Consider the following 12442-nt stretch of genomic DNA (forward strand, 5'->3'; position numbering starts at 1 on the left):
TTTGGGCAGTTCAGAAGGTTGGACCTGGAGGCTGTTCAGGTGTGGGGTGAGGAAGGAGCTGGATGAGGAGTGGGATGTGGTGGAAGGAGCTGGATGAGGAGCAAAACCTCAGCCCCTGCTTGGAGCCTAGTGTGGGTGTTCACAGCTCCTGGGCTCCCTGACTGTGCTGGGGTTGGTGGCTGTCAGGGCTGGGTGCAATGGGCACCAGTGTGGGGAGGAAGATGCTGTGGAGGTGCCTGAGCTTTGAGCTCATTGCTTGCTTGGACCAGCCCTGGCTCTTCCCTCTTGGGGAGGTTGTCTCTTCCCTCTCCCTCTTGGGGAGCTCAGGTGCAGGCTGCACACCTGTGCTGGCATCCTGGCACGACTGGTACCGAGGGGTTGGGCTGGCTGTGGGTGCAGGAGCAGCTCCTTGGAGGCAGGCAGGAGCACCCAGCCCTCCCTGCCTGTGCCCCCTCTGCAGGGTGATGCCCGCAGGAGCCCGGCATGCCGTACCTGGATCGCCAGAACCGCATCTGTGGCTTCCTGGACATCGAAGAGAATGAGACCTGTGGCAAGTTCCTGCGGCGCTACTTCATCCTGGACACCCAGGCCAACTGCCTCCTCTGGTACATGGACAACCCACAGGTAGGTGGCTCCCACCTTGCTGCCAGTTTCATGATGGGCATGGCCATGGAGGTTGTTTGTCAGCCTCTGGGCTGCCCCAGGGCCCCCAAGGGAGGACACTGCTGCTGGGGGCTGCTGTGGCTGAGTGTGACCATGACCGAGCAGAGCATCTTGCAGCAGGTTCTTTGCTTTGGTGAAAGGGGAAGTGCCCAGCTGCCTGCCCACAGCCTCCTGGCTAGTGTTGGCACCAATTCAGGCTCCTGGGGCTGTGGGGTGGGAGCTGGAGCCTGTTGTATACCTGTGGTGCTGCTGCACAGGGCAGTGAGTGGGACTGGGGAGGTCTGGACTGGGACTGAGGAGGACTTGGTGCTGGGGTGCAGCACAGCATGGCTGGTGCCAGCTGCTTGTTGGGGTGCCAGGTGACTTGGATGCAGAGAGAAGGGCAGCAGCTGAGGCTGGCAGCTTGGCTGTGGCTGCTGCTGCCTCGCCTGCTGGCACTGATGGCACCTGGCTCCCCTCCTGGTGCTGCCCCTGTCCCTGACTTGCTCCTGGCGTGTTGCAGAACCTGGCCATCGGTGCAGGCGCTGTCGGATCTCTGCAGCTGACCTACATCTCCAAGGTAATGCTGGGGTGGGGTGGAGGGAAAATGAATGCTCCCTGTCCCCAGCTGTGTGGTTTTCCTGGGGCAGGCAGTGACTCACCTGCACCTACCTGAGGCTATGGTCCTGCCTGAGCCTGCGATGTCTTCCCTGGGACAGCAGCCTGCGTGGGTCTGTGGGAAGGAGGGAGCATCCCCTCAGCCCTGAGCCAGGGCAGGCTCACTGTGAGCACAGGAGGAAGAGGAACTGCTCAGCCATGAGGAAGGACTTGGGGCAGCTGGGGCTGAGCAGGGACAGGAGCATGGTGGTGGTGTGAGCTGGATGTGGAGCTGGCAACCAGCACAGTGCTGCTGCTCCAGCACCAGCCTGATCTGGGGTTTGTGCCCGTGCCATGGTGCCCCTTGCTTTGGCACTCAGGCCCCATAAGCCTGGTGTGGTGCCTCCTGTGAGGGTTCCTCGTGAAGTTGAGGAGATGGAGTCCCAAGGTCCCTCTTGGGCTGGATTTGGGAGTGTCAGTAGCTCCCCCCATGCTTGGAGGGCAGCACCTTGAAGGATGAGTCCTGGAAGCTCAGTCCTTTGTGTGTCTCAATGGCATCAGTTGGCCTCCATGGGACAGCAGAAGCAGAGCACTAAGTGAGCAGTGGCAGGGCTGGAGCCTGGGATGTGTGGAGCTGTGGCAAAGTGGAGCTGCCACCATCCCTGCGCCATCAGCTGCCCCTCAGCTGCTGCTGGGACATGGGGGGCTCCAGCTGCCCTGCTGGGCTCAGCTCCCAGTTGGAGCAGGATGAAGCACTGGGCAGATCTCTCTGTTCCTGCTGAATCATGACTTATAAATTAAGCACAGATGAAGCAACTTGAGGAGGTTGAACCTTCCCCATTTCAGAGGGGGGAGCCTCAGTCTAGATTCTATAGGTCCTGGTTGGAATGGGAGCTGCTGTAGGCCAAGGTTTGGGCACAGGCTGCAGGACTGGGTTGTGCCAGCAGTGAGTACACCCCCAAAAAATGGAGCTTTGGTTGAGCAAACACATCTAAAGCATTAAGGGCTGGCTCTGGAGGAGGGAGCCTGTCAGAATAAATCCCCCACAAGTGCTGTGCCTGGAGCCCCAGGGAGTCTCCTTCTGCTCTGAGTGATTCCTACTCTTCAGGGAGGAACCACTGCTGTGTGCCCTCAATTTCCTTAATTGCTGACAAGAGCAACTGTGTTAGCCCAGCAGCAGCTCCTCTGTGCCAGCCCTTTGAAAGCTTCCCATTCTTTGCTTTGCAGTGCAGCCAGTGCCAGGGGGGACAGCAGGGGATGAAAGCTGCATCTCAGGGCTGACCTTCCCCTGGGACCAGGCATTTGGTGCTGCATGTGGTGCCCACTCTGTGCCACACGAGTCAGCCCCTGGGCCCATGTTCTGCATGCGCTGGCCTCGTGGACATGGGATGTACCAGCACCCCAAGGCCCAGCCCAGCACCCCCCAGCCAGCCCAGCACCTGATGTGCCACCCTGCCCTCAGCCCAGCATCTCTGCTGCTGGAGGTGCCAGTCAGCTCAGCACCCTGAGTGCCACCCTGCCCTCAGCCCAGCATCTCTGCTGCTGGAGGTGCCCAGTCAGCTCAGCACCCTGAGTGCCACCCTGCCCTCAGCCCAGCATCTCTGCTGCTGGAGGTGCCCAGTCAGCTCAGCACCCTGAGTGCCACCCTGCCCTCAGCCCAGCATCTCTGCTGCTGGAGGTGCCCAGTCAGCTCAGCACCCTGAGTGCCACCCTGCCCTCAGCCCAGCATCTCTGCTGCTGGAGGTACCAGTCAGCCCAGCACTGATGTGCCAGTGCTCCAAGGACCATGCTGCCCATCAGTGCAGCTTCCCCTCCATCATGGGCATGTGGATGGGCAGTGCCAGCTCTGTGTGTGCCATCAGCAGGTGCTGTCCCCTTTCATCTTCCCTCCCTTGCTGTGTTGCAGGTGAGCGTCGCCACCCCGAAGCAGAAGCCCAAAACTCCTTTCTGCTTTGGTGAGTGAGGGGAGCCAGGCAGGGGCCCTGTGGTGGTCCTGCCCCTGTGAGCTCCATGTGAGATGTGTGGGCAGAACCTGGTGGGGCAGGCAGGTCGCTGTGGGACTGCTCTGTGACAGCCTCCTGCTTTGCTGAGCTCCTGGACCCATTCCATGTGCCCTGTGGTGCTGCACTACCCCCTGCAATGCAAATTTTTCTCCATGCCTCCATAAACTCCTGTCCCAGGCAAGAGGCATTTTGTACCCAGTTCCCCCCCACCCCAAGTGCCCTCCTCCTGACCTCTTGTGTGAGAGCCATGAGCTGGAGTTGGGGGCAGCAGGAGGGACAGCACAAGCAAGTCCTTGTCCCAAGGCCATGATGCTTGAGTTCAAGGGATGGATCCCAAGAGCAGAGCACGTGGAGCATCCCCAGGCAGGGCTCCACACCAGGCCTTGGGGTGAGAGTTAAAACTCAAAGTGCTGAGCTCTGAAGGTCCCAAGGGGGCCCTTGGGTGCCCTGTGCAAGGGCTGAACTTCAGCCCTGGCTGAAGTCCTGCTTTGGACCATGCCACAGCCTTGGGTCGAGCCCTCAGCCCTGCCCTCCCTAGGCTCTGGAGTGAGGATGCCTCCAGCTGCCACATCCCCTGCACACCCCTCAGCTGCTGTTCTGTGCCAGGGGTTAGGGGGCTCAGGTCTACAGAGGGTGCTGGGAGTGGGGCTGGGGAGATGCTCTCTTGGTGATGTGCTGTTTGGTTTGCTGCACTGATGTGAAGCACTGACTGGGGTCCCCTCCTCTGGCAGTGATCAATGCCCTCTCCCAGCGCTACTTCCTGCAAGCCAGCGACCAGAAGGACCTGCAGGACTGGGTGGAGGCTCTCAACAGGGCCAGTAAGATCACGGTAGGCTGCCCCAAGCTCACCTCTGCTCTTGCCTCCTGCCTTGCTGGGCTGCTCAATAAGTGCCTGGGAGAGCTGCACTTTCCCTCCAGAGGGCTGGAGCCCCCTCCCCTGTGGGGATGGGCTGGGGGAGCTGGGGCTGTTCAGCCTGGAGAAGAGAAGACTCTAAGGAGACCTTAGAGCAGCCTTCCAGGGGCTCCAGGAGAGCTGGGGAGGGATTTCTGACAAGGGCTGGGAGTGACAGGATGAGAGGGAAGGGCTTTGAGCTGGGAGAGGGGAGACTGGGACTGGAGATGAGGAAGAAATTCTTGCCAGTGAGGGTTGGGGGACACTGGAACAGGCTGCCCAGGGAGGCTGTGGCTGCCCCCTCCCTGGAGGCGTTCAAGAAACGTTGTGGCCATGGCACTTGGGGCCGTGGTTTGGTGGCCATGGAGGTGCTGGCTTGGTGCTTGTTAAGCTCCTGTAAGGCTTTTGCCATGGTTTGGTGGCCATGGAGGTGCTGGCTTGGTGCTTGGTAAGCTCCTGTAAGGCTTTTGCCATGGTTTGGGGGCCACGGAGGTGCTGGCTTGGTGCTTGGTAAGCTCCTGTAAGGCTTTTGCCATGGTTTGGTGGCCATGGAGGTGCTGGCTTGGTGCTTGGTAAGCTCCTGTAAGGCTTTTGCCATGGTTTGGGGGCCATGGAGCTGCTGGCTTGGTGCTTGGTAAGCTCCTGTAAGGCTTTTGCCATGGTTTGGTGGCCATGGAGGTGCTGGCTTGGTGCTTGGTAAGCTCCTGTAAGGCTTTTGCCATCACTCTCTGGTCCCTGCCTGCTCTGGGGACACTTCCCTGCTGTCACTGCTGGCTGGGGTCTGGTGCAGCCAGCTCCTGGCAGCAGCTCTCAAAGGCTGTCTTGTCCTTCCCTCACTCATTCCCTGCATTCTCCTTCTCCCTGGCACTCCAGGGCTGGTGAGGAGGCACAGCCAGTGCCCAGCACTGTGGGGCACGGGGGGGTGGGCTCTGCTCTGCCTGGCTCTGGAGGAGCTTTCCTGCCAGCCCCCCCTGCTCTGGCTGTTGGGCTCACAGAAGCGTGAACTGATGGGCACTGACCTGGCAACTCTGGAGCCTGTGCTGCTCAGCTGCCCACTGCTGCCAGCCATGAGGGCTGTGCCATGCTGCCACTCTCACGCGGCCAAGCGAAACCTGGTGCTCAGCTGGCAGCATCCCTGTGCCAGCCCTCCTGGGGGGGGCTCACAGGGCAGCTTCTTCCCTCACCCTGGGCTGGGGGAGGGTCTCTGTGAGAGGGGCAGGAGCTCTGCAGGCTTCTGTGTACCCCCCGTGGTTAGTGCCAGCAGGGCTGTGCCGATGCCATGCTGGTTGTTTGCTGGGGGGAGGTCTCCTCACCCCCTGAGCTGGAGCATGTCCAAAGCTGGTGAAGGGCCTTGGGCACCAGGCTGCCGAGGAGCAGCTGGGGGGATTGGGGCAGGAAGGAGGGGGCAGAGGCTGGGGTGTTGCCCCTGGTGCAAAGATCCAGGTTCAGCTTCTGCTTCTCACTGAGACTTCTCCTTTGCTCTTGGCAAATCAGTTCCTGTGTTTCCTCACCCTGCGCGGCGAGGACCTCAGTGGCTGAAGGTGGGAGGTGTGCAGCTGGCAGCTGTGACTGTGCCAAGGCACTCTGCTCACTTCTGCACCGGGAGGCTGGAGCTGGTGGCAGCCCTGCCCTGGCACTTGCCCCATTGCACTGCTGCCTGCAGGGATGCAGCTCTGTCCCTGGGGTGTTGACTGATGGCAGCTGGACAGGAGCCAGCAGTGTGCCCAGGTGGCCAAGAAGGCCAATGGCATCCTGGCTTGCATCAGGAATAGTGTGGCCAGCAAATGTAGGGGTGTGATTGTCCCCCTGTACTCTGCACTGGTGGGGCCACAGCCTGAGTGCTGGGTTCAGCTTTGTGCCCCTCACTCCAAGAAGGGCATTGAGGAGCTGGAGAGTGCCCAGAGAAGGGCAACAAAGCTGCCTTTGGGTTGGGAGGACAGAGACCATGGTGCCTGAAGCTGGCATGGGGCTGCCTGGCAACGTCATGCCTGTGCCCTTCACCCCTTTCCTTCTCCTGTAGGTCCCCAAGGGTGGCAGCATCCCACCAGCCACGGAGATAGTGAAGCCTCCAGTGGTGCCCCAGGCCCAGGAGAGGAAGCCCCAAGTGGCCTACAAAACAGAGATCATTGGTGGGGTGGTGGTCCACACCCCCATCTCCATCAACCAGGTGAGCTGCCAGGAGCCCTGCACCAGCTGCTGCCCTCTGGCCCACATCTTGGAGCAGCAGATCTTGTGGGGTGCAGGGGCTGGGGTCCAGGGGAGATGTGGCCATGGGGCTGGAGGCACTTGCTGGTTTGGGCTGTGAGGAGCCTGATCTGCATTTCTGAAAGCAGCTTGGTGCCTGCAGACCCTTCCCACTCAGGCTGTATGAAGAGCTGCACTTAGCACCCTGCAGCACCTCTCCCTTGTCTGCTCTGAAGTGTGATGAGATGAGTGGGAGTGAGGAGGAGGAGGGTGTGAATCCCCTCACCTTCCTGGCCAGCCTGCACTATCCAACTGCCTGTCCTGGGTCCAAGCACAGCACCAGGAAGACCTGGAGCTGCTGGAGAGGGGCCAGAGGAGGCCACGAAGATGAGCAGAGGGCTGGAGAAGCTCTGCTATGGGCACAGGCTGGGAGGGTTGGGGCTGCTCAGCCTGGGGAAGAGAAGGCTCCAGGGAGACCTTAGAGCTGCATTTCAATATCTGAAGGGGCTCCAGGAGAGTTGGGAGGGACTGTTCAGAAGGGGCTGTGGGAATAGGATGAGAGGCAGTGGTTTGAAACTGGAGCAGGGCAGGTTTGGGTTGGACACCAGGAGGAAGTGAGGATGGTGAGAGACTGGCACAGGCTGCCCAGGGAGGTGGTGGAGGCCCCATCCCTGCAGCCATTCTAGGTCAGCCTGGATGTGTCCCTGGGCAGCCTGCTTGGGTTGGAGGTGTCCCTGCTGCCTTTAGGGGGTCTGCACAAGATGCCCTTGGAGGATCCCTTCCAACCATTGAGGTGCTGGGGGCAGAGGCTGGCTGGCTCCACTCACTGTGGCTCTGCACCCCACTGGCATGAGGCTGGAACACAACTGGCTCTTGGTGCCTCCCACCTTTGGGTGCTGGTCCTGCTCTGGGTCTCACTTCAGCTCTTATCAGTGGCAGCACTAAAAATAGAGCAGAGAGTGAGATCCCTGCAGCAGGAGGCTGCTGGCAGGAGTTTAACTCTTCCCTGGCCAGGGTTTTGTGGGCTGTGGGGTTGGTTGGGCTCCAGCCATCCCTTCCTGGTGCCAGTTCCCATGGGATGCTGCTGGACCCTTAGCCCAGAGTGTGGGGTGGGGCAGGGCAGGCTGTGCCTCCACACCTTGCTCCCCATGTGCCCAGGGCAGCCAAGGCTCCCTCCCAGCCCTGTGATTGTTTTTTGTTCCCTGCCAGTGAGTTAAAGCTGCTCTTTATTCCCAGCTCTTGACTCCTTCTCCTCCCCAGAGCCACAAGGTCCATCCTCAGCCCTTGCCTGGTTTCTTTCTTTCACTGAGAGGTTTTCAGAGGTGCTGCACCAGCTGCTGGAATCTCCTCCATGCCCTTGCAGCTTGACCCCTGTGCAATGGCTTTCCCTCCCCTGCAGCTTCCTGGGTGTGTCTGTGGTTTCCTGGCTCTGCTGGGACCACAGAGGGGAGCCCCAGGCTCTACCTGCACCCAAGACTGGCCAGCAGCATCCCTCCAGCTCCTGCTGTCACTCTGCCTCTTGCAGCGGCATGCCCAACCCTGGGCATGTCCCACGTGCCCAACAGAGCTGGTGCAGCCCAGCAGAGAGGATCCTGGTGGCTTCCCCTTCCTGGCTGTGCTCTGGAGGTGCTGGGTGGCAGTTGGGGGCCAGTCAAAGAGCTGCTGCTCTGTGTCCTGGAGCAGGCAGAGCAGCCTGCTGAAGGTGCTGGAAGGAGCAGGCAGGGCAGGTCGCTGGTTAACCGCAGCGGCAGTCGCAGCGACACCAGTGCCATATAAGGGTGGTGGTGGCCAGAGCCACCCTGGCTGCCATGGCAATTCTCAAACCTCAGCACAGAGCTGGAGGAAGGGGTTAGAGGGATGGGGGAAGGAGATGAGTGCAGATGTTTCAGCTCCCAACCATCCTGTGCTGCTGAGGGGGAAGGGAGGGTGCTGCCCGGGATGGGGTGGCACGGGGGGGGTGATGCTGGCACTGGGGCAGGATTCAACCCTTGGGGTGCACTGGGAAGTACTTGGGGTGAGCCAGGTGGGGACTGGGTGCAGAGCCATGTGTGCAATCTGTCTGTGCCCATCTGAGAGTGTGGTGCTCGTGGAGAGACAGCTTGGGGCCGGGGCAAGCATGGTTGGCATAGCTGGACCCCAGCCCTCAGTTCTTTGGGGAGAACTTGGCCTCTGAGCTCATCCAGTCCAAGCATCAGCCCAGCACCACCATGGCCACCAAACCATGGCCCCAGGTGCCTTGGCCACAGGTTTCCTGAACACCTCCAGGGATGGGGACTCCACCACCTCCCTGGGCAGCCTGTTCCGGTCCCTGACCACTCTTGCAGCAAAGAAATTTTTTCTTATCTCCAACCTAAGCCTCCCCTGGCACAATTTCAGGTTATTTCCTCTCCTTGTGTCACCTGATTTTAGACAGAAGAGACCAACCCCTACCTCACTCCAACCTTCAGGGAGCTGTAGAGAGCAATGAGGTCTCCCTTCAGCCTCCTCTTCTCCAGCCTGAACACCCCCAGCTCTCTCAGCTGCTCCTCCCTTCCTTCCAGCAGGGAATCCTCCCACTGTCTCCTGGCTCCCCATAACTCTGTGCTCTCTGGTTGCAGAATGGGGGGGCTGGAGGGGAGGGCAGTGATGTGGCTGCCCACCCTCTGCTGCGGCGATCCCAGAGCTACATCCCCACCTCGGCCACCAAACCTCCTGCTGGGCCACCTGTCCTCAAGAGTGGCTACTGCGTGAAGCAGGGGAACGTGGTGAGTGCTGGGGTCCCTGTGGCAGAGGCAGTGAGGGGCAGTGGGCTGGCTGGGGGTGCAGGGATGCTCTGGGTGCAGCACTGAGCAGGTCCCTCCTCTCCTTCCCAGAGGAAGAGCTGGAAGCGCAGGTACTTCGTCCTGGATGAGTTCTCCATCAGTTACTACAAGTGTGAGCAGGTGAGGGATCCCAGCACCCCCCTGGCCCCTGCCTGGGACCAGCTGCTCTCAAGCAGAGGTCTGGGGCTGCTGTGCCAGCGATGGGGGCTCTAGAGGGGGCACATCCCAGGAGTGCCAGCCCCAGCTGCCCATCACTGTCCCCTTTGCAGGACAAGGAGCCCCTGCGGTCAATCCTCCTGAAGGATGTCTGCAAGACCCACGAGTGCCTGGTCAAGTCTGGGTAATGCTCCCATCCCTGTTTCCCTGCCCTGGAGCAGCCCCAGGAGCTCCAGCTGCTGCTGGGAAGCAGCTCCCTGAGGAGCTGAACCAGAGGAGGGCAGGAAGGGATCTCAGCTGCCTCCTTGAGGGAGCCTGGAAGGACTCAAACAGCTGCTGCCCCTTGCTTTTCTGTCCCAGCCCCATGGAGGGAGTCAGGGCAGTGTGGCTGCATGCAGGATATTGTCCATCCTCTGTTCCCATGGTGCTGATAGCCATCTCTGCTGGGCAGGCTGCTCCTGCAGCTCCTTATCTCCGCAGATTAGGGAGTGTGGGGCACAGTAAACAGCTTGGCATGGTGTAAGAAGAGAGCTGTTCCCAGGGCTGCTGCAGGTGTTGGCCTTAAACGTGCAGGAGGCTGCACAGTGTCTTGGGAACAAGTCATTGCAGCCAGCACTGATAAAATCAAAGTGACTTGAAGACTTGTAAGGGAAAAGGAGCTGAGAAGACAAAGCTCTGCAGCTAAAGGGGAAAGAGAATCAATTGATACATCTCTGAGTTGTGTGTTCTTAGGTGATAGACAGCTCAGGTTTGGGTGAACTGAATGAGGTGGATTGGGGGTCTAGGAAGGGGCAGGGCTTTGCCTGCCCCATGGGCTGTGTGCAGAGCTGAAGGTCTGTGGGGAGCTGGAGTCTTCTCCAAACCCCAGTGAGATCCAAGGGTTGCCTGCAGCCTGTGTTGGAAATCCCCAGCAGGCTCTAGAGGTGAGGATAAATACAGAGTGACATTTTTGCATCCATGATGACTTCTGGGTTGTGACCTCCTCTTTGTCACTGCTCCTAGGGACCTCCTGATGCGGGACAACCTCTTTGAAATCATAACCAGCTCCAGGACCTTCTACATCCAGGTGAGGCAGCTGAGAGCAGTTGTTCTGCTGGGCAGCAGGTTCAGCTCTGCCCAGCAGGCACCAGCAGCTGGGTCAGTGGCAAGGGAGAGCTGCTGAGGTGGTTTCACTTCTCCCCTTGGGCTTATTTATAAAAGCAGCTATTTGTGTGAGCAGGAAAAGGCAGAGCAAAGGCACAGGGTGAGCTGAAGAGCACAGGGGGCTGGGGCTGCACCTCTCTGCACTGGAGAAGGACCTTAAGTTGGTGGTGGAGTCCCCACCCCTGGAGGTGTTCAGGAAACCTGTGGCCATGGTTTAGTGGCCATGGTGATGTTGGGTTGATGGTTGGGCTGGATGCTCTTGGAAGCCTTTTCCAGCCCAAACAATTCTGTGATTCTAAGTTGGTCTCCCTGTTGCTGGTTGAGCTGAGCAGGGGGAGGCAGCAGGCTGGGGATGCTGTGCATGATGCTCTCATCACTTGTGAGGCCCCACAGAGCAGTCAGTGCAGTGTGATGTGCCCTGGGTGCACATCTGCAAGGGCAAACACCCCCCCCCCAGATCCTGCTGACCAGAGAGCTCAGCCCCAGGCAGGCTCAGGGCAGGATGCAGACCCTGAGCTGCTGTAGGAGCAGGAGCAGGGTTGGTCACACCCCAGCAATTCTTTTTCCTTACATTCTTGATACAAAAATGCAGCAGTGTGCAGAGTGGCTCCCCAAGGCCCTGCTGGGGGCAGGCAGGGAGGTGCAGTGATCTTTAAGCAGGGATGGATCAGCAGGAAGGATCCTGGGAAGCTGGCAGCCCATCCATGGCCATGCCCTCGCTGTGCTGGGCACCAGCTCTGGCTGCACTGGGCACTCTCAGGAGGCAAAGTCTCACTGGTGCTGGTGTGTTTTGCAGGCCGACAGCCCTGAGGACATGCACAGCTGGATCCAGGTCATCACAGGGGCAGTGCAGGCCCTCAGAACCCGTCCCAGGGTAGGTCACTTCCTTTTGGCTTCATATCTGCTCTCAAATGAAGATGGTGCTGATGTCCAAGGGGTTTCTGGAGTGGTTTGTGGAGGTGCTGGGGCAGCCCATCCCAGGATGAGGTCCCTGCCCTCTCGTGGTTTCTTTGCCACTCCTTGGGAAAGTTTTCTTGAAAAAGATGGAGAAGTGGGATTCAGGCATTGGACTGGACCTGCATGAAGCCTGCTCTGCTCCGTGGCACGAGCCAGAGCCTGACCCATGGCAAAGGGTTACTAGGTTTGGGTTTTCACTTTGCTTAGGGCTGCTCTGTCTGTTTCCAGGGTGTGGAAAGGGCCTGGGCCAGGTCCCCAGGGCTCTCTGAACCACTGCCCCCCCTGCACACTCAAACCCCAGCCCCAGGCAGTGCTCACCCTGTGTCTGTCCATGCAGGAGATGTCCTTCATGAGATCCACCTCCATGGGGAGGACCAGCGGCTCCTCGGCGCCCCCGCAGCAGCGGCAGGCAGCGGAGGAGAGGAGAGGATTGTGCAGAGCTCCCTCCAGCTCTGCCTGGCAGCCCTGGACGCCGGTGCCACAGGCAGAGGGGAAGCAGCTGGGGCAGGAGGTGGTGCCAGTGCCACTGGGGGACTCTGTGTTCCTGCCAGCCTCGGCCGAGCCGGGCAGGCGCCAGCGGCACAGGTCGGAGCCGCAGCAGCTCCGGGAGAAGCCTTTTGCCTTCGACCTGGACGATGACAGCATCAGGACCTCCGACGTCTGAGTGGGCACCGAGCCCCCCTGGCTCCACCTGCTGGCTCCCTGCCTGCCAGGGGTCCTGCTGGGACGCTGTGGGGTGCTCAGCCCTGGTCCCCGGCTCAGGCCGAGCTCACCCTGAGGGTGAAGTTGCCCTTTTCCTCCAGCGCTCCCATACAGGATCCAGCTGGAGCTGTGTGCCAGGGGCCTGCCTGCTCCTGCCAGGGCTCTGTGGCTTGGAAGCTGTCCCCAGCACAGCCTGGGCATGGAGCATCCTCTGCCCCTGCATCGTTTCCCCCAAAGCCAAGCCTGGAGGCAGCAGCAGGGTGTCTTGGAGGTGTCAAAGGGACTGTGGCCTTCTTCTCTTTGCAAAAACGTTTTTCTCCCCTTCCATGCTGCTCAGCCTCAGTGGGCAGAGCCAGGGAGATGCC

At 60.2% G+C, this 12442-nt stretch overlaps 1 protein-coding gene across 1 annotated transcript; it reads left to right on the forward strand.

Moving 5' to 3' along the window:
- Positions 1-483: 483 nt before the first annotated feature.
- On the forward strand, positions 484-12039 carry PLEKHA2 (pleckstrin homology domain containing A2). Its single transcript, XM_054396633.1, has 11 exons — positions 484-624; positions 1166-1222; positions 3146-3194; positions 3974-4071; positions 6155-6301; positions 8916-9062; positions 9171-9239; positions 9389-9459; positions 10278-10341; positions 11215-11292; positions 11713-12039. The coding sequence occupies exons 1-11, from the start codon at positions 484-486 to the stop codon at positions 12037-12039; spliced, it is 1248 nt and encodes a 415-aa protein (XP_054252608.1).
- Positions 12040-12442: the final 403 nt, after the last annotated feature.

The sequence above is a fragment of the Indicator indicator genome, chromosome 38 (assembly GCF_027791375.1).
Source record: "Indicator indicator isolate 239-I01 chromosome 38, UM_Iind_1.1, whole genome shotgun sequence".
NCBI classification, from domain to species: domain Eukaryota; kingdom Metazoa; phylum Chordata; class Aves; order Piciformes; family Indicatoridae; genus Indicator; species Indicator indicator.

Excerpts from the sequence above, each read along its gene's own strand:
- PLEKHA2 (XM_054396633.1), top strand. The coding sequence starts at position 484 with ATGCCGTACCTGGATCGCCAGAACCGCATCTGTGGCTTCCTGGACATC. Across the intron at positions 3,195-3,973 it reads CAAAACTCCTTTCTGCTTTG|TGATCAATGCCCTCTCCCAG; the intron begins GTGAGTGAGGGG and ends CTCCTCTGGCAG. Across the intron at positions 10,342-11,214 it reads CCAGGACCTTCTACATCCAG|GCCGACAGCCCTGAGGACAT; the intron begins GTGAGGCAGCTG and ends TGTGTTTTGCAG.